The following is a 22,415-nucleotide window of genomic DNA, read 5'->3' as shown; positions in this document are numbered from 1 at the left end:
GTCTTTTGATGGATTATTGCAAACCTGCCGAATACATACTTGCACATATATTATAAAAAAAGATGAATATTTCTATTACGCTGTACAAAATGTAAGATTATAATGACAGTCTTATGTACTTTACTTCCAAGTATGTTTCTAGGGCAGTGATAGCTACCCTTTTTGTTGCCGCATGCTGAAAGCATACATGTATACCCATAATGCAATGTGTGTGCAACATTCCCCCCACCCCTGCCCCCTGCTCCTGCACACATGACCCCCCACATGGGGCTCACCCCTGTGCATGCACATGCCACCCCCAGTGCTCCCCCTGCCCATACACATATATGCATGACCTCGCACATGCACTCATGCACCCCTGCATGCAACCTGCACCCCACACAGTTACAATACATATTTATAAGAACTTTTGAAGTAGTATCTACCATCAACCTTTGATTTTAATTTTTTAAATGCTCAGAATCTTCAAATCATTTCAAAGTCAAGAGTATCTTTCCATCTTTTTTAGTAAAGTGCAATTCTGTCTACATTTATGATGGTAAGAATTATACATGGCATATCATTAGTTTAATCAAGTAACAGACATATTTTTATAACCATTTTTGTAAAGAATTATGTAAGGTCAATCTCATATACTGTATTTTTCAGAGTATAAGATGCACTGGAGTATAAGATGCACCAAGATTTTGAAGAGATAAATTTAAAAAAAGGTTTTTGCCCTCCCCGGCCTCCAGGAGCACTCTGCAGGCCTGCCAAACCCTCTCCACACCCCAGTTACTCAGAGGCTGTGGTATACGCTGCTCTCGCCCTCCTTCTGTGAAAAGTGCCTCAGATACTCAGTGGGCAGTTCAGGGGAGACAATGGCCACAACGACTTCACTCCCCAGCAATGTGAGGAGCTGCCGCTGCCGCCACTACTTAAGCCCTCCTGGGAGCTGAGCCAAGCGGCAGCTCTGAAAGCCAAATGTTTCTCCTTTCCAGCCACCGCGATCTCTGCAGTGCCCACTTCCCCTGCCCCTTCTTGGGCAGTTCCAGGCAGCCGAGATCACATGCAGAATTAGCCTATGACCAAGGCAGCAAAGGTGCAGGGGCTTGCTGGGAAGAGGAGATGGATCTGGCCAGGAGCACACTCCATTTTTGCAATCAGGGAGGGAAAAGAGTGTTTCAGGTGATAAGCGGTTCCAAGCTGCGGGGATCGTGGAACAGTCTGGAACCACCCACTGCCTGAAATGTTCTTTTTCTTTCCCAATTGCAAAAACAGGGTGTGAATTCCTCCTGACCAGATCTATCTCCCGAGCCAGGAGCAGAAGCTGACCACCCTCCACCTGTGTTGTCTGGAGAAGCAGGAGACCAAGCGGCGAGCCACCTTGCCTTACATCTCCTGCACAGAGTCCACTTCACCTGCCTCTTTTCCAGACAACCCAGGTGGCTACATTCAGAGTATAAGATACACCCAGATTTTCACCCTCTTTTGGGGGGGGGAACGATGTGTCTTATACTCCAAAAAATACGGTATTCAGTATATAAGAGCCTGTCATAGTTATAGGAAATTTGCTTAAAGGCATGGGACGAAAAGCAGATGCTAGTCCTAGATGGAATGAATAAGTGGAAAGCAAAAAGAATATGTAGAATATGTAGAAAATAGGCTTTGCTAAGGGATGACACTGGAAGACAAATTTGGCCTGACAGCGGTACTTTTGTTTTTAAAACCCTGAAAGCACTTACCATATTTTTCAGAGTATAAGATGCACCTTTTTTCCTCAAAAAAGAGGCTGAAAATCTGGGTGCATCTTATACATTGAATACAGCATTTTTTGCCTCCCGAAGCCCCGCTCCCTTCACCAAAATGGCTATGCATACCCTTATGGAGGCTTTCAGAGAGCTCCTGGGGGCTGGGGAGGGCAGAAATTAGCAAAAATGGGCCATTTTTTGCCCCCCCTCAGTTCTCTGCAGCACTCTATAAGCCTCCATAAGGCTATGCATGCAATATTTTTGACAAAAAAGGGGCCTGTTTTTTGTTCACTTTTTGGCCCCCCACCAGCACAGGAGCACTCTGAAAGGCCCCCCAAGACCATTCATGCCTTTTATTTGAAAGAAAATTAGCCCATTTTCACAAAAAACGGGCTGGTTTTGGCAGGTTTGCAGAGTGCAGAAACTTTTTTTCCCCTTTCGGAAAGCTCTTTAACTGATTGATAAGAATTACATTGATCAAGTGCTGTGCCAGCAGAAACAAAGTCTTAGGTGCTGCAGGTTGTCAGTGATTTCCTTCCCCAATACATGGATATATACACCTGGAAACATCTACCTACCTACCTACCTACCTACCTACCTACCTACCTACCTACCTACCTACCTACTCTCTCTCCCTACCTACCTACTGTATTTCTCTCTCTCTATCCCTATATCTACCTACCTACCTACTCACTCTTTCTCCCTACCTATCTACTGTATTTCTCTCTCTCTCTCCCCTCTATCTACCTACCTACTCTCTCTCTTCTCTACCTACCTACTATATTTCTCTCTCTCTCTCTCTCTCTCTCTCTCTCTCTCTCTCTCCCTCTCTCTCCCCTCTACCTACCTGCCTACTCTCTCTCTCTCCTTACCTACTGTATTTCTCTCTCTCTCTCCCTCCCTCTATCTATCTACCTACCTACTCTCTCTCCCCCTACCTACCTACTGTATTTCTCTCTCGCCCTCTATCTAGTCTACCTACTGTTTTAAAAATTTGCCTCTTCAAAACCTTGGTACATCTTATACTCTGAAAAATATGGTAAATCCCAAATTAAGCCCAGCCAAATACTTTATTGGTATTGCTGGGCCAAGATAAAACTGAGGCAAAAATCATTGCTCCCCTCTTGGGCAGACCTGCACTGGGTAGAAATAAAGGCCAATTGGAATATGTTCTAACACACACATCCTTCTCTGCCTCTTTTATTTGGAAAAAGTACACTCTAACATTTAGGGCAGACGCTCAAATGGTAATTTGAATCCTAAAATCAATAATAGACAGTCACAACCCATCATGGGATGGTATTATTCAGTTGCTGCAGGTTTTCTTGACTAAGGATGAGCTATTAAAACTGTTTGAAAAAACACACCAAATAGTCAAGCAACCAATTATTCCAGGACAGGCTGCCCCAGCATGAGTTGCATGGCCCATGCATTGCCCTGATTGGGATTTCAACTATACCAATCATTGTATGCGGGCGAAAAGTAATCTTATGGAAGCTCTAGAAGAAATAGGGAAAAAAACCTTCTAAATTGATTGGAATTTCAAAAGATGATCCAAAGGGACAAGGAAAATCCTGATGCCTTTTGGGTTTGCCTCTCAGAGGCAGCTGTAACATATGCTCATTTAGACCCTAAACTGCCAAAATGACCAGAGAATTTTAGCCTCAGCTTTTGTTGACTAGTCCACTGGTGACATCAAGGAACACTTTCACCAGATTGTGTCTAACTGGTCTACCTTGGAAATAGCAGACCTACACAGGATTGCAAACTTTATTTATGACCAAAGGGGTAAATTAAAAGAAGAAACAGATAGGAAAAAGGGGATATAGAGATATGAGGAACTAAGAATCTTTGCTGCCATGAATAATAATGCTGGACAAACACAACGCCAGATCTCTGGTAATTGGCGGGGATGCTGGCAATGTAAAAAGGAGGGATGGCCCAAAGATAAGTGTCCACACTGCTATAAATGTGGAAAAGCAGGGCATCTTGGCCGGCATTGTAACTCTTTTCAAGGTGGTCTCAAGAGCCACCTATCGGCTCTATGTCAGACAATAATCCACATTACCATAGCGAGCAGAGAAATAGTTATCAACGCAAGCCATCTAGAGCTCCCTTTCCGCAAAACAATTCATTCTACCAGAATGAATATAGAAATGGCAATAAGCTTCAATGGGAACAAGGAAGAGAAAGTGATGCATACCTTTCCTGACTAGACAAAGAAAATTCCAAATTCACAGCCACCTTCAACGGGCTTGCAATTCCCCTAAGAAAAAGGAGAACCTATCGTTCCCTGACTATAGGAGGAAAAGTATATGAGTGTTTAGTTGACCCTGGAGCTACCTCATCATTAATTACAGAACCTTCGAATAAAGATTCTGTGATTCCAGGGCCTCAGGACAACATAATGGGAGTGGGAGAAATGATCATTCCAGTGGAATTCGTTCATGAAATAAAAGTAGAATTAGGACCGTTTTCATTAGACCACGCTTTTACTGTTTGCCCACAATCCCCTCTCCCTCTTGGGGAGGGACCTCCTATGCAAAATAGGAGTCACCATAGAATGTGGAAAGAGAGGACTGATACTGAACATTCCAGGGAAAGGAACCCATATGCTTGCCACAAACAACACAATACTTCATGCAGATCTAAAAGTTTTGCCATCTTCACTATGATCTGGGACGCAACAGAGGTGGACTATTAAGGGGAGCAGCCCCAGTTACAATCCAAGTAAAAAACAGACTGCCTCCTTGTGTTCCCCAATATAAAATTACAGCCAAAGCAGTTCAGCCTATAAGGAAGCTGATAACATAGAGCAGGGAGTTCTCAGAAAATGTACTTCTCTGTGCAACACCCCCATCTTCCAGTAAAGAAAGCCAAGGTAGACAGTGAAGGGAACCCTGTTTTCTGTTTTGTCCTCAACCCGAGGCTTGTGAACAGCCACGTGATCCCACGTGCTCCTGTAGTGCCAAATCCTGCAACTATAATAACTGAAGTTGCAGCTTCAGCCATGTATTTTTCAGTTATCAACTTGCTTGCCACAAGGCTATACATCAACTTGCTTGCCACAAGGCTATACTGAGTACCCCACTTTATTCTCAAAATTTTTAAAAACTGATCTCTCCACCATCTCCTTACCACATCAGTCAACATTAATCCAATACGTTGACAATTTCTTTCTGGCATCTAACACTGAGCTAGCATGCAAACTAGACACCTTACACCTACTCAAAGCCTTGGCAGGTGATGGCATAAAGCCTCTCCATCAAAACTACAATATCTAAAACAAGAAGTAACATATCTAGGCTACATCATTGCACCAGGAATTAGGAAATTACCACCTCGCCGAATACAGACTATTTTAGGCATGAAACCACCAACAAAAAACAAGTGAGAGCCTTGTTTGGAGTATTAGGTTTCTGCCACTCATGGACCTCTCATTTGGGGACTTGGCTAGACCACTAATACCATTAACTGGAAAGGACATGCCCAACCCCATTGAATGGTCAAACTCACTAGACAGAACCCTTCAAACGATAAAACAAACCATAGCATAGGCCCCTGCACTTGGCTTCCCTGACTATAGAAAATCTTTTATCTTGTATATTCACAAGAAATTAGGTGACGCTTCAGGTGTCTTAACACAACCATTAGGACACACATACCAACCAGTAGCATATTATTCAGTGACATTAGATCCAGTGGCTAAGGGGGCAGTTCCCTGCTTAAGAGCTGTAGCAGCCACTGTGGAAATTGTGAAGAGATCTAAGGATTTAGTACTAGGACATCCATTACTTCTGAAGGTCCCCCATGAGGTTTTCACAATTCTTTTAAAGTCACAAACCCAAGCCTTCACTCAGCAACATCTGGCTCAATAGGAAGATGCAATTCCTTAAACCCAACCACTCTGCTTCCTACAGAACAGACTGAAGAAAGTCTTCATCACTGCCTTCATCTAGTTCATGACGCCGAATTACCTCAACCTCATTTAACAGACCTCCTGCTGAAAAACCTGGACATAGAACTCTTCACTGAAGGCTCCTCTTATATACACGAAGGCAACAGAGTTACAGGAGCCACAGTAATCTCCCTTCATGAGGTCATCTGGGCATCTCCCCTATCTCCCTCACATAGCACTCAAGCAGCAGAACTTGTAGCTTTATTGAAAGTCTGTGAAGCCACAAGGATTCCAAATATGCTTTTGGTGTTTGCCATTCAACAGGAGCTTTATGGAAACAGCGAGGGTTTTTAACATCAGCTGGACAGCAGATTGCACATACAAACCTAGTAGCTCAATTACTAGAAGCCATTCAACCACCAAAAACATTGGCAGTCATCCACTGTAAAGTCCATCAAAAGGATGACTCTACAGTAACCAAAGGGAACCAGTATGCAGATGCAACGGCCAAATGGGTAGCAACAAAACACTTGCCACAAAACCTCTTAGCACCAGCATTAAGTGTCAACCCAGAAGTACCCTGCAAAGAGTTATTGGATAATGGGGGAGCCAAACATTAGGAAGATAAGTTAGGGGCAGTTTTTAAGGAAGAGTTTTGGAGGGTTCCAGATGGAAAACTCATAGCTCCACGCCACCTCCTTTGATTGGTTTGCCAGAGATTACATATTAAAGGACACTGTGGAATGCAAGCTATGGTAGATGCTGTGAGAAGAGTATGGTATGCCCCAGGAGCCTACAGTGAGGCAACAAGGATGGCAAGTACCTGCAAAACTTGCCAGGCACCTCCAGAAAATCCATCCATGAAGGGGGACCCTGGGCACAAAGGCCCTTTGAAAGAGTGCAAATGGATTACATACAATTACCAAGGCCAAACGGATACCAATATGTCCTCATATACAGGGACCAACTAATTCACTGGGTGGAGGCCTTCCCATGCTGCCATGCCAGAGTTCTCGACAAAGCCAGATACCTCCTAAAGGATATTGTACCCAGATTTAGAGTACTGAGTGTTCTGGACATGGATAGGGGCAAGTATTTCATAGCTCAGGTTCTGACCTACATATTCCAAGCCCTTGTCATTACCCAGAACTTTCACTGTCCATACTCCCCTTCATCATCTGGCAGAATAGAGAGAGTAAACAGGAAAGTCAAGACCCTGCTGGGCAAACTGTGCCAGGAGAAATAACTCTCATATATCACAGGTATTGCCCTGTTTTATATCAGGACTAGGTCTTGACAGGACATAGGATTTTCCCCTTTCAAGATCCTTTTTGGGTGCCCTCCTGACATACTACAAAGTCTAGATCCATAATCCCTCAGTTTAGAAAGGGGGGATATGGTTCTCTCTTCCTATCTTACAGGACTACACAAAAACTACAGATCCTGTGGACAGTGCCCTAACCCAGACACTGCCCCTGGAGGAGGCCCTGCATCCCTTTGAGCCAGGAGATTGGGTGTGGATCAAATTCTTCACCAGGACCTCGCTGCTGCAACCCAAGTGGAAAGGACCCTACCAAGTCTTGCTGACTACTCAAACCATGGAAAGAGACACCTGGATTCAAGGACACATGCCAAAACAGCAGTAATAGATCACAGCACAGCACAGCACCAACACAAACAGTACCAGTCACCAAACTCCGAAAAGACCCTGAAGCTAGAAGCATTCTTTGATACCACAGAACCTGGGATCCCTGAAACCATTCGCGCGGACATTGAATGATAAAGAACTGAACTATAAATTTCATTTTTTTTCTTTTTTCTCTCCTCTTTTTTCTTTTTCCTTCCCCTTTGTGAAGGAGTGAAGTCTATTACACATTTTTTTCCTCTTTTCCCTCCGTTTGGTGAAGGATTAAATGCTAGATACCTTTTATTGAATTACTTTAAAAAGGAGGGGAGTAGGGAGGGCTCAGCCATGGGAAACAGGAAACCCAGGGGAAACATACTGTGTAACGTGTACTGTATATTATTGACTGTAACACTTGTAATGGCATTCCTGGAATCAAACCTCATCCCAGAGAAAGGAAACATATGGGAGTATCTATCAAAGGAGATACTAAATACCACAGACTTTTGTCTAGCTGGAGGAAAGTCAGTAAAGGATATCCTCACAACATGCTTAATGGGAGTAGCAATAGGGCCCCAAGCTATCCTTAATGACACCAGGCTCAGACACTTTCATATCACACCAACATATTCCAACATCTATGACTGGGGTACTATTTTAGATTCAAAGGACCTGAGTATGTATACCCTCCATATTGCTGCTACTACCTCAGCATCCCAATGTTTTGAAATAAACAGATGCAAGTCGCCAAAGGTCACAAATTGCATCAACTTAAATAACATAGAACGTGGATGCAACCACACAGAACCCATCTCCTTTTCTTATAACTATATGAGGCATCCCCAGGGCTGGTCCATATTATGTAGAAGTAGAGAAGCCATAGAAATCAGAACCAAAGGAAAGAGTATAAGAATGTAACCTTTACAGTTGGAAGTTGCTTGCTTGCCAGTTTTTCTATGGTGTGAACATAATCACATTACTTATACTTTGCTGTTGCTATATTTAATGTGTTCCTTCATTTTTTGCCATGTTTCGTAAGTCTCCTGCACCTACTTTAAATGTGGTTCAAATGCATGCTCTTGAAAAATCTCTTTTTTCGTCAATAAAAACAAAAAGCGAGGAAATGTAGGGTTTTTACAGTGAATCATCTGAATGGTCCTTAGAACTGAGGTTACACGTCTAAGTAAAAACTGCAGCAATCTGCAGAAAATATTTGCCTGTCAACTATTCTTTGCTTGCAGTGTGTTCCCAGGCATGAAGGGCACAGGATGATGAAACAAAGTATAACCTGCAACATTTTATTCATTTGAATGATAACACTTGATTTATTCAGCTGCAACAACATGCACATTCTCACGAACATCAATGATGTAAGGACTAACCAATTATTGTGCCTTGGAGACTTGTTAGCCAATAATGATATTACATGTAAAATAGGTAGAGCTAAAGAAGCTGCAAACACTATAAGAATTTCATGATTAATAATTTTGCTGTTGATTCTGCTGTTGATTCTGCCATCCATGGCATGATTCTGCTTCATGCTGTTGATTCTGCTATCTATAGAATGCTTTGTTCAATAAACTTTGATTGGTTTAGCTATCCGTGGGTGGATTATTTTCTTTCATCTTCAGCCTCGGGACCATAAATGCTACATTTTGGCCTCCCGAACAGGGACCCATATTTCGTCCAGGGAAGGACAGACGTGTCATCAGCTAAGGGCTCCACAACCTTATCTCAAGGTTTCTGTAAGTATGGGATCTTCGCTTTCTCAGGAACAAAGGAAGCACGTTAATGAGTTGGGTTATCTTCTTAAGAAGTCTGAGTTATCTGTTTCACAAAAGGCTCTTTTTCGGCTGGTCCGGGAAATTGCTTTAACTTGTCCTTTTTATCCTGAAAGAGGCTCTTTGAAATTGTCAGATTGGGAAAAGGTTCGCAAGGTTTTGCATTCTGAGCCGAGGAAAGCTATAGATATTTTACATGCTTGGCATTTGTGTCATTACGCTATAGAAATGTTTGGTCAGAAAGAGGATTAGAGGATTCTGTTTCTTTCTTATCACCCCCCCCTCTCAACATTCTTCTATTTTGATCTTTCCTCCGTTGTCTGAAAAAGAAATTTCGTTTTTTGATCTTAAGTCTAAGGCTGAAATAACACCTTCTGCTTCTTCTCACATTGTGTTAAAGCCTCTTCCTCCCCCCTCCTATCCCCCCTCCTCTTTCTCTTTCTCCTTTCCCCCTCCTTCTGCTAATATTCTTCCAAAGTCTGCTTTTCAGAAAATGGTAGAAAGTTGTAAATCGGATGTTACTATTTCTGGAGAAGAGTTAGCTGAATTGTTGTGTGTATGTCCAGTGCAGTATCAACCATAGGCTGGACAGCAAATTGCAGAGTAGGCTGGTTTGCCATTTCAGATTTTAAGGGAGCTAAAGAAGGCTATTTCTGATTATGGAATTACTGGAAATTTTACTAGAGGTCTTTTGGAAGGAATTAAGAATGGTTATTCTGTGATACCTCAAGATTGGAAGCAATTCAGAATGGAAAAGAAAGCCTTTAGGGAATTGTTTTTAGGGAATTGTTTCAAATATGGAAAATCAGGTCATTGTCAGAAAGATTGTCGTTCAACGCCATCTAGTGGTATTTGACTACCATTATACAGAATTTCCTAAGTGCAGCCTGTTCTTTCTTATTAAACAGGATGTGTTTGTTTTAATTTTCCTTTACAGTCACAGGATAAAGAAAAAAGAGGTAACATGGTTTCGCTTACTGTTTTGCAAAAGGAATGTCTCCAGGACATTCTAAATAAACTTAAATTGAGATATGTTGATAGAATTGTTTCTATAGCTAAGAAGTTATGGTTAGCAATTCTTCCTACTTCACCTTTACGTACTGGTTGTCTTTATTCTATTTTGGATGAAAAAGTGATTCATATTCATGAATGGTTGAATTTGTCTGCTTCTCCTCCTAGAAATATTTTTCATTATTAACAGGCTTTAGAAGAATTGATTATGAATTGATCACCTACTAGTAGAGTTGTGGTTTGAACGGATGGTCAACAATGGTTTTCTAAATTCACTTCTGTTCAGACATCTGCCCAACGTTCTGAGTTGGCAGCTGTTATCTTGGCTCTGAGATTATTTTCTGATCAATCTATTAACTTGATTGTTGATACCAAATATGTTTTTCTTGCAATGCAATTTCTTCCTTATGCTTATTGTGCTGTTTCTCTTGACGTTAATCTTTTGTCTTTATTTTTATCTTGAAAACATGTTTTGGAAGAATGTGTCTTTCCTTTATATGTTGAGCACATTAGGAGCCATTCTCCTTTTCAAAATCCTTTGACGGAAGGAAATAGACGAGCTGATGAGACTCTCAAAGAAGTCACATCTCTTTTTTCAGATCCTGTTGCTAGTCATTCATATTTTCATCAAAATGCTAAATCTTTGGCTAAACAGTTTTCTGTTCCTATGTCTCATCCTCGTGACATTGTTCGAGGATGTACTTCTTGTCAACAATTTGCTGTTCCTTTTCCTATGGGAGTAAATCCTCGAGGAACAAAAGCTAATCAAATTTGGCAAATGGATGTCACTCAATTTGCTACCTTTAAACCATACACTTATTTACATGCATCCATTGATACATATTCTCACTTTTTATGGGTCACTGCTGCTAGACATAGCACACTTTTGATGCAATGTCTCATTGTCTTTCTGCTTTTTCCGTAATGGGCCAACCAATTCAATTAAAAACTGACAATGGTCCTGCGTATACTAGCAAGGACTTTAATTTTTTTTTTGTCAACAATGGAACATTCAATTGATACATGGAATTCCTTACAATTCTCAAGGGCAAGCTATAATTGAGCGAGCTCATCGTACATTCAAAGCTACATTAACTAAATTAGTAAAAACTGAATCTGGTCCCTTCAATTTGAGAAAGATTTACAATTTGATCTCTAATGCTCTTTATGCATGGAATTACTTAACTTCTTTAGATTCCTTTTCAGACATTCCAGTCAAATTTCATTTTCAGACGTCCCCAGGTTATAAGTTGGTCGTGGTTATAAATTGGACGTGGTTATGCTGCAATTGCAGATTTGCAAACAAAGCAAGCTGTGTTTGTCCTTATCATGGAAAAACAAATGAAAGATCCAAGGATGCAATGTCCTCCAATCTTGCCTTGGAATCACATTGAAGATCAACCTCAATTGAAAAAATCCTTTTTTCTCATGTGTTGTTTTTTCTTTTGCCTTTTCTCTTCGGTTTCTACTAACTCGGAGACAACTCCTGCTTTTCCTCTTAGTCCTAATCTTTGGATTCGTCATGCTCAATATATGTTTTTGATTCATGGTCGTAATATAACTTTATATTATGAACCTCCTATGGCTCTTGGTCAAGTGCTTTTATTCCGAATCTAATTAATTCTTCTGCTTTCATTGTTTCGCAACTTCAACATATTTCTTCTTCTTGGTTATTTTCTACTCCTCCACATGAATTAAATTTAGTTAGATGGAATTATATTCGGATTAACCAATTTACTAGAGGCTTATGTTTTTGTTGTTATGCTCGTCATAATTGGCTTAATCAATGGTCTGATTACCCAAAAGCTAAATGTATATTAGATAAAGTAGGGAATTATAGTTATTGTACTCAGAAATATTGGTTATGGGGTACTATTAAAACATCACAAGGTTATAACACCATACCTGATATGTATCCTGAAAATTTTCCTATTTTTCAAACTGACTCTTCTAATATTGGAACAGCTGGATGGCAATTGAAAGATCCTGCAATGTGGTTTTTCTTTGACAAATATGCAACTAACGTTCACCCTTAGAACTCTCAATGTGCTGCCATTGGATATTTGTCTTTACCTGTATAAGTGGGTGTTTCCGGAAGTTTATCAATTCGAAAAAGACGTGCAGCCTTGGGATCAAAATGTTCTGATGAAGTTATTATTGATACTCAAATTTTATTCATTGCCTACTTTTGGATGTGCATTAGTTGGAGCCATAACTGGAACTATTGGGATCATACCCAGGAATAATAGTTCAAGAAAATAGACATTCTATTCTAGGTCTCACATGTCGATTGGAGAAATCTATTAATGCTACTGCTGCAATTATTAGAGATTTGCAAAATGAAATTGAAGAACTTAATCAAGATTTAATTCAACAACGCTTTGCTATAGACTATTTGCTAGCTCGTCAAGGTGGATTTTGCAGCTTAGTTGGTCAATATGCTTGCGCTGTGCATTTTCATTCACTTAATAAAACTATTGAAGATGAATTAGCTAATTTACAAGCTTCTATAAAAAATAATGTACATGATGAATTTTCTCCTTGTGCTTGGTTAACTAATTGGTTACCTGATATTTCTTGGTTAAAACAATTGTTTTTCTATGGTGTGAACATAATCGCATTACTTATACTTTGCTGTTGCTGTATGCAGTGTGTTCCTTCATTTTTTGCCATGTTTCGTAAGTCTCCTGCACCTACTTTGAATGTGGTTCAAATGCATGCTCTTGAAAAATCTCTTTTTTCATCATTAAAAACAAAAAGCGAGGAAATGTAGGGTTTTTACAGTGAATCATCTGAATGGTCCTTAGAACTGAGGTTACACGTGTAAGTAAAAACTGCAGCAATCTGCAGAAAATATTTGCCTGTCAGCTATTCTTTGCTTGCAGTGTGTTCCCAGGCATGAAGGGCACGGGATGATGAAACAAAGTATAATATACAATTATTCACTCATTTGATAACACTTGATTCATTCAGCTGCAACAACATGCACATTCTCACGAACTCCAATGATGTAAGGACTAACCAATTATTGTGCCTTGGAGACTTGTTAACCAATAATGATATTACATGTAAAGTAGGTAGAGCTAAGAAAGCTGCAAACACTATAAGAATGACGTTTCATGATTAATAATTTTGCTGTTGATTCTGCCATCCATGGCATGATTCTGCTTCATGCTGTTGATTCTGCTATCTATGGAATGCTTTGTTCAATAAACTTTGGTTGGTTTAGCTATCCATGGGTGGATTACTTTCTTTCATCTTGAGAGACTGCCTGCTGCCAATTACCTCCAATTACCTCCAATAGACCGATTAGATCCCACAGATTAGGCCTCCTCCGAATTCCATCCGCCAGCCAATGCCGACTGGCGACTACCCTGAGTCCCCTTCGGGGAAAAGGGCGGCATATAAATGCAATAAATTCAATTCAATTCAATCTTCAGCCTCAGGACCCTAAATGCTACACACTTGAGCTGAACAACTGTCACTCTTTGCCTTCCTTCAATAAACATTATTGCTTTCCAGCAGCTGGCCTCCCAAGATTCTTTTCAGCGTCTGCATAGGGTTTTTTCCCACCCAGAAATGAACCAGGAATTTTCTTCCAACAAACCCAAGTGAGAGGAGACAAAGGCATCAAGCAATTTGAAATAATTAATCATATGAAAGCTGGAGATTTTATCATAGTTCTGTTTTCTTTTTCTCCTTTCAAAAGGTATGTTTGTACCAACTCAGAGAACTGAAGGCATCTCAACTTCAGATATTATCACTAGAATTGTACGTGATTATGATGTTTATGCCCGTCGCAACTTGCAAAGAGGATATACTGCTAAAGAGCTAAATGTCAGCTTTATAAATGTAAGTGCACCAATTATTCCAATTACATTGTACTTGAAAAAATGTGAATTTGATTATGTAATGATTGTGGTATGGTTAGGAATACAGTGAAGTTTGTTTTGCTGTATTTCTCTGAGCATATTTTAAAACATACATTAACATAATCTCTTTACCATAATTAAATTTGAGATTTTTTTTAAATCCTTCAGTTTATGATTATTTCATGTTTGTTGTTTGGAGGTGCACAAATAAGTTTTTATTATTCTTAAGATAATAAAGATGACAAAAATATCTGTAGTTATTTCACATGCAAGATACATATGCAGCCTTTACTACCAAATATTGTTAAGATAATTTGCACATTTCCTTTTTTTAACTTACTTTTATTGAAGTTTTATCTAGCTTTCATTTTAGACTCATATCATAGATCTGATGATTTCTTAGTATGCAAATTTTGAATGGTGAATATTATCTTACCACACCACCCACGAACCCAAATAATTCATTAGATTTTTTAAAATAGTAATGCCTTATCCAACTTCCAAACCTAAGTCAGATGCAAGCAATCAGAACCACTAATAAATAGTTAAAATCACCAACTTTATTGTCTATCACCTGTTCTCACCAGACCACTTACTTTTCCCTGAGAATGACCAGAATGTCAGATCCCTAAAAGTGATACTGCCATTCAATTGGGAGGAGGGGAGCCTCGGAGTACAATCACTAATGTATCTGTAACAACTGAGTTTTACAACTTTACAACTGGTTTCCTGTCACCGGAAGACTGAAGGTCCCGGAGGGATGTTTATGAGAGCCATGTGGGATAACTTACTTTAATCTCTAACTAAAGATAGCCATGGGAACATGTGTTTTATTGATGCTCGGGGCAGAAGAGTTAAGGAAACATCTTCACACTTGTGTATTGGTTAGAATCTGCATTTGGACAAAGGGGAGGGGTCATTATCAGTTTAATCCCATTTGCATTGCCTAAAGGGTTTCAGATGCTGCTTTGCTTCTAATAGTTTCCATCCTGACTGATTAAAGGTTCCTTTTGAAATAATCCGTTTCAAGAGTATTTACTTTCTCAAGTTAGGAGAGGAGCCATTACATAAAGCAGCATCTCTCTGCAAAGTGGTCAACCAGGAGAAAAACATTTTTACTCTACCGAGGGGACCCAGCAAACCATGTCTGAGCATAACAGCAAACAAGGGGGAACTGGCTGCTGGCAGGAGATGGAAACCACAACCAGAGACCTGCTCCTTGTACCCTGGCGGAGAGAATGGGGTGAGCTTGGAGGACCCCAAAAAGCCCCATTGGTCAATCGGAATCAGGATGAAAGACGGCTGGGAAGGGAGAACCAGGGGAGTCACTCTTACTTGAGAAGCCCCCTCTGACCAGGAGGAGCTAAATGAAACCTCGCTGAGAGAGGATCCTCTGAAGAGGCATGTAACCCAGTTGGTGATGGAAATTTTGGAAAATCTCAACATCCAGGAGGAGCCAGACTGGCAACTGAGAACCGTTGGAAGGGCGACAAACAGGGATTATGCCAGGGGAACTAACCCCCCTCTGGTCCTTGCTGATCAAGCTGACAGCACAGAAGCAACAGCTGGGAACCCAGAAAACCCTCACCCCAGTTGGCGCATGGGTTGGGGCCCACTCCTAACCAACCCCGAAACCTGCAGTTAGAAAGGAAAACTCCTTCTCTTGGGGTAAAATTTGATGGGAACCTGAAAAAATTGGAATTTTTTGTGGCACACATGCTCACCTACATGCAAGAATATGAGCGTGATTTTCGAACCCAAGGAGCTAGAGTGTGAGTGGTTACCCTAGCCCTGGAAGGAGCTGCCACCAGATGGATGGTGACTTTACATGTTGCCGATGCACCAGAACTGCAGGACTTTGACCGTTTCATGATGGCTCTGTGACGACGGTTCAAGGACCCCCTCACAGACCGCAAAGCACGTAACCACTTTAAAGTTGTGAAGCAGGGACGCCGGCCAGTGGCAGAGTATACCGAAGAATTCAGAGACATGGCATGTCATGTGAACTAGCCAGATGATGTCCTGGTAAGCTGGTTCAAGGATGGGATGAGTGATTACCTCTACAATGCCTGTGTGGCCCGAGGTGCCCCAAACCACCTACATGAGTGGTATCTCATTGCCGAAGAGGCAGAGATTGACATGGCCAGAAATCAGAACCAAGCAGGACGAATGTGGAAGAAATCCCCACCCCAATGGAAACAAGAACCTTTTAAACCGCAAATGACACCTTCTCCGAAATCCTTAGCCTGTTTCAAAGAAACCAGACTGCGCATTCGGGGGAAAGCCTACCAAACCTGGCCAACACGGAAAGGAGATGGCCCTGAGGAGTAGGGAGACTGTAGTATCTCCACCCCCCTCCTCTTTGAGGAGGAAACCCCGGCTTCGCAGCAGGAGGAACCATACTCATCCGGAAGCGATCCAGAGGTTGAACCACTGTTAAGCAAACCAATTAAACCACTTACCCTTTCCCTAAAACTGTTTATCCCCAACTGGGAGAGGGGGGTGAAAATCTCAGCTTTAGTGGACTCGGGGTACACCCACTGTTTAATCAGCCCAACCCTGGTAAGGATGTTGAGGATTAATATAAGGAAGCTGAAAAGCCCCATATCTTTTTGCCAACTAGATGGGTCAATAGCAAGGGGGGAGCCAGCTTCATTTGCCACTGAGCCTCTACAGATAGGCATCGGAAGCCACGAGGAAATGCTCACATTTATAGTGGCGCCTGGCCACTAGTTCTGGTCTTGCATGGCTGAAAAAATGAAACCACAAAATTAATTTGAAGCAAGGCACCATAGGAGTGCCGATGCACATGACTTTTGCTGAGAATCCAGACAAAGAAACTGAGAGGGCAGCAATGCCTGCTTACACTATGCCAACCCAGGGCATACCCAAAGAATATAAGGACTTGGCTGAGGTTTTTAGCGAAAAAGCATCTGATGAGCTTCCACCTCACCGCTCCACTGACTGTGCGATAGAAATTCTACCCAGAGCCAAACTCCCTAAACCCAAGATGTATAGCATGTCTCCAAAGGAGCTGGAAGAACTGAGGGCATTCATTGAGAAAAACCTAGCAAGGGGTTTCATTGAACCAGCCCGGCCAAAAGTTGCAGCCCCAGTGTTGTTTAGAAAGAAAAAAGATGGCTCTAAACATCTATGTGTCAATTTTTGAAATTTGAATTCTATCAGTATGGAAAATATATATTCCCCTCCCACTCATGAAGGATATGCTAGCACACCTCGCTAAAGGGAGAATTTTTTCAAAGCTGGATTTAAGGGAGGCTTACTACCATATCAGAATTAAGGAGGGAGATGAATGGAAAACGGCATTTAACACCCCTCTTGGATGCTATCAATTCATAGTGCTACCATTTGGGTTACAAGGGGCCCCTGCAGTATTTATGCAATTAATAAATGAAGTATTGCAGGAGCATTTATATAAGGGCTGCATAGTCTATATTGATGACATTTCACTATATTCTGAGACCATGGCAGAACATGTAAAACTAGTCCAGGTGGTTCTGAACAAACTTCGCTCTGCAAAGTTTTATGCTAAACTCTCCAAATGTGAATTCCACTAAGAAAAAAAAAATGATTACTTAGGATACCGGAGAGGGGCCTCAGAGTTAAATCACTAGCTGTACCTGTAACAACTGAGTTTTACAACTTTACAACTGGTTTCCTGTCACTGGAAGACTGAAGGTCCCCAGGGGGAGAGATCAGTTGAGGAGCGAGAGTCTTTGGTGAGGGCTTTTTCTGAGCCTGACAGGGGGTTGGCATGCGAGGTTTGGCAGGGCCAACTCCCTTTTCCTGCTGCCCTGAACATTTTAAAGCTGCAGCTGGGTGCTGCTGGCCCATCCCCCTTTCCAACATTCCCTCTTCCTGGATTCCATTCCATTCCCACCCCACCAGCCCTTGTTGGCATCAGTCCCAGCTGGGCCAGGCCAGTGTCTCTGGGTGGAGAGCACGCTGCATGTAAGGCTCCTCTCCTAACTTAAGAAAGTGAAGACTCTTGAAACGGATTATTTCAAAAGGAACCTTTAATCAAGCAGGATGGAAACCATTAGAGGCAAAGCAGCATCTGAAACCCTTTAGGCAATGCAAGTGAGATTAAACTGATAATGACCCCTCCCCTTTGTCAGAATGCAGATTCTGACCAATACACAAGTGTAAAGATGTTTCCTTAACTCTTATGCCCTGAGAGTCGAATAAAGCACACATTCCCAACAGTCTTAGGGGAAGAGTAAGCAGTTTAATTGGTTTGCTTAACAGTGGTTCAACCTCTGGATCGCTTCCGGATGAGTATGGTTCCCAGCTGTTGCTTCTGTGCCATCAGCTTGATAAGCAAGGACCAGAGGGGGGGTTAGTTCCCCTGGCGTAATCCCCGTTTGCCGCCCTTCCAACGCTTCTCGGTTGCCGGTCTGGCTCCCCCTGGATGTTGAGATTTTCCAAAAATTTCCATCACCAATTGGGTTACATGCCTCTTCAGAGGATCCTCTCTCAGTGAGGCTTCATTTAGCTCCTCCTGGTCAGAGGGGGCTTCTAACTCCAATTTCCACCCTGGTTTTCAACTACCTCGAGTAAGAGTGACTCCCATGGTTCTCCCTTCCCAGCCGTCTTTCGTCCCCATTCCGATTGACCAATGGGGCTTTTGGGGGTCCTCCAGGCTCACCTCATTCTCTCCACTAGGGTACAAGGAGCAGGTCTCTGGTTATGGTTTCCATCTCCTGCCAGCAGTCAGTTCCCCCTTGTTCGCTGTTATGCTCAGACATGGTTTGCTGGGTCCCCTTGGTAGAGTAAAATGTTGTCTCTCCTGGTTGACCACTTTGCAGAGAGATGCTGCTTTATGTAATGGTTCCTCTCCTAATTTAAGAAAGTAGACTCTTGAAACAGATTATTTCAAAAGGAACCTTTAATCAAGCAGAATAGAAACCATTAGAGGCAAAGCAGCATCTGAAACCCTTTAGGCAATGCAAGTGGGATTAAACTGATAATGACCCCTCCCCTTTGTCCAAATGCAGATTCTGACCAATACACAAGTGTGAAGATGTTTCCTTAACTCTTCTGCCCTGAGAGTTGAATAAAACACGTTCCCATGGCTATCTCTAGTTAGACATTAAAGTAAGATATCCCACATGGCCATCATAAACATCCCTCCAGAGGTGCTGGCACCTTCAGTCTTTTGGTGACAGGAAACCAGTTTTAAAGTTATAAAACTCAATTGTTACAGGTACAGCTAGTGTTTTAACTCCGAGGCCCCCCTCCTTCCAATTGAATGGCGGTATCACTTTTAGGGATCTGACACTGCATGTCTTCCCAAATGACCGAGGCATGCCCAGCACAAACAAGGGGCAGAAGAAGCTCCACAAAAGTGAGGCACTGGAGAATCAGCCCTGCCACTTCTCCATCCCCACCGTTGCCTTTACCTTTTCAGGCCGGGCAAGGGAGGGGCGGGGTCAGTCAGTGATGGGATAGGGAGCAGCAGCAGAGGGCCCAAAGAGCCATGGGTTGCTGACACACACCCCCCCCAGCCTAAACATTGGTATCTGAATATAGATCTGTTTAACATTCATATTTTACTGTTTTTTCATGTTAGGTGACACATTAATATACATTAATGTTCATGTATATTATGTCATACACTAAATAAGTAAATAAATGCAGAGAACAATGGCAGGTACCATAAAAACCAGCAGGAGTCTGGTAGCATTTTTTCTCATTAATACAATTTATTAACAGTCATAGGTTTGTGCCTTTTAATAAAATTTGGTTGTCAGAAAAGATGCTAACAGACTCCTCCTGGGGGTCTTTGCCCACCATAGACTAATACAGCTCTCCTTCTACAATGTCTAGAGCAGCTAATATTTTTTTCAAGTGGTCACCTGTATATTCACATGATCTCTAATTCTTCTTTGCTATACATGCCATATTACCAGTGACACAATGGTGGTCTGGGAACTAAGGAATTTAGTGAGTGTGATTGGTATCTTCAGAAGGTAGCCTTTCTGCCCAAAAGCTCAATTTGAGAGGTTCTAGAACTATGATCACACAGATCAATATTCTACTAAATGTCTTGCTTTTTCGGTTGGATGTACATTATAATTCCTTTTACATTAAATACCAAATTAGCAAATCTATTTCGCAATTGGTTTGATCCACAAGAAAAGAAGAAAAGGCACATGCACATATATCAATGATGCAATTCAGCTGGTTCTATCCGGTTCGGGCAAACTGGTAGCGGTGATGGCAAGAGGCTCCGCCCACCCGCCCAGATATCATCACGTCCCATTTTTTACAGTCTGCACATATGTGGACGTTCCTGCGTATTGTAAGTTGATTTCATCTCTGAGAGAGATCCTTTAGTCTGGAGAAAGCATTGCATTTCTCAGACTCCTGAAAAAAGCAGGTTATGTCACACTTAAAGTATCTTGCATGTCCTAAAAATATTCCTTTCAGCAAGTACCTTTATCAGGTACCATCTTTCTGTATAAGTTATGAGCTCCCTGTCTGTCATCCAGTGGTGGGATTCTACCAGTTTGCACCTATTTGTTAGAATCTGTTGTTAACTTTCTAAGCAGTTTAGAAAACCAGTTGTTGGAAGAAATCTTCTTTTGTTTTTTTCCACTTTACAGGGATAAGCTTATAAGGAAGGCAGGAAGGAAGCATTCTGGTGTTGTTTCTAGCCTAATGTTTATTGCCCTGCTTACATAAACTGCCTCTTTATTGACCCTTATTACATTCTTGACAATACACCTAGATTTACTGTCGCTTCTGGAGCTTCTCTAGAGTTTTTTTTCCATTGCTGGTACTTAGCTGGGGCTTGACTTTCTTAAAGGACAAGGCTTGTTTTAGTTTTAAAAGGATTTAATTTTAAACTGTTGTGGTTTAATTATTTGTATTGTTTTTGAATTTTTCTGCTTCATGGTTTCTTTTTCTATCTGGGGAGGGGGTCTACCTTCACTGCTTTAGTGGTTCCTGGCACTGTCCTTTTGGGGTGTACTTCCAAGAGGCAGGATGCAAGCTTGGCACTGATTTTTTATTGTCTTTCTGGATGGGGGGCATGTGATATTTCCTTTAATCTGGATGATCTCCTTAGGATATCTTGTGAGGTGAGTGAGACCAGTTGGTATTTTTAAGTGGTGCAAATGGATCTAAGGATTGCTTCTCCTGGGTGTGCTCTTTCTGGAGAGCTTAAATTACCTCTCTGCTAAAGGGATTCACTATGAGCAAGAGTTGGCTGCTGATAGTTATTGCATTTTAACTATTTTAATTCCTCAAGGTGCTCTGGCACCCTGTCTGATGTGTAACTCTTGCAGGTTTTTTAATCTAATGATTGGTATTTAGGGCAGCTTTTTGCAAGCAAACAAGCTTTTTGTATTTTTGTACAAGTAATCCTTGACTTACAACAGTTCACTTAGTGACCAAAGTTTCAAAGGCACTGAAAAAAGTGATTTATGATCGTTTTTCACACTTATGATTGTTGCAGCATCCCCACAGCCAGAAGAGGCCAGGCAAGGAGAAGCACCCCTCAACATGAGTGATGTTGAGTTGGCCATGCCCACACAGTCACATGACCACCCAATTGGTCATTAGGGCAGAGAACCGGTTGTTAAATTATTTGAATCCCACTGCTGCTGTCATTCCAAAAACCATAAACTATATTGATTTCATCTATTCAATGCTTTTTTCACAAAAACTACATTTTATTTCTATTTCCTAAGCTGTGATTTTTGTTATCTTTAATACTCAAAGATGTTTATGTAAATATTTAATATAACGTTACTTATATGAATGTCAATATATAGTGACCAAATTTCTTCATGTCTCATGTTACCTTTATTTTTTTATTAGGAGAAGAAATACCGTTTTCAAAATCAGGTAGACAAGATGAAAGAAAAAGTGAAGAACGTGGAAGAAAGATCTAAAGAATTTGTCAATAGAGTTGAAGAAAAAAGCCATGATCTCATTCAGAAATGGGAAGAAAAGTCTAGGGAGTTTATTGGCAACTTCTTAGAACTATTTGGACCAGATGGAGCTTGGGTATTTATTTTTTTCACACATACATATAATTTATAAGTTATTAATGAGTCATTTTGTATACCCCCAAATATCTTGAAGAAATAAAGCATGCTTTATCAAAGCAATTAATATAACAAAAATACAATAACATTCAACATTCAAAATCAGGTTGAACAAAGTCTCTTAAACTGCCAGGGACTAAATCTGAGGCCATTCTCATGCAAGATATATTATTAAGTAGTAATGTAAATTTTCTTACCTCAGTTTATAATGAAAAGTATGATACATTCTTTAAAAAAGCACTCTATTATATACAGTAGTAATCAGTAATATTGATTTTAATGCATATAATAGATAATGCATATAATGGATTTGATTTTATAATAACTGTATTAGTAAACCATCCTCAGTGAAAAGATCTTTTGGTTTTTTTCTACAATTCAGAATGACAGTACCTACGGAAATTTAATATTTGCATGAAAG

General features: G+C 41.1%; 1 protein-coding gene across 1 annotated transcript in view; it reads left to right on the top strand.

Annotated features, from left to right (window-relative positions):
- PCYT1B (phosphate cytidylyltransferase 1B, choline) overlaps positions 1-22,415 on the top strand; it is a 61,841-nt gene that overhangs the window by 37,150 nt on the left and 2,276 nt on the right. Inside the window, exons 6-7 of the mRNA XM_087726528.1 lie at positions 13,754-13,896; positions 21,765-21,953. Of these exons, the coding sequence (XP_087582654.1) occupies positions 13,754-13,896; positions 21,765-21,953 (332 nt within the window). The remainder of the gene's footprint in view (positions 1-13,753; positions 13,897-21,764; positions 21,954-22,415) is intronic.

The sequence above is a fragment of the Thamnophis sirtalis genome, unplaced genomic scaffold (assembly GCF_051295495.1).
Source record: "Thamnophis sirtalis isolate CommonGarterSnake01/CBP01778 unplaced genomic scaffold, rThaSir2_p1.2 scaffold_12, whole genome shotgun sequence".
NCBI lineage: Eukaryota > Metazoa > Chordata > Lepidosauria > Squamata > Natricidae > Thamnophis > Thamnophis sirtalis.
The sequence above is the reverse complement of the archived record's forward strand: the minus strand, read 5'-3'. Positions and strand labels throughout refer to the sequence as shown.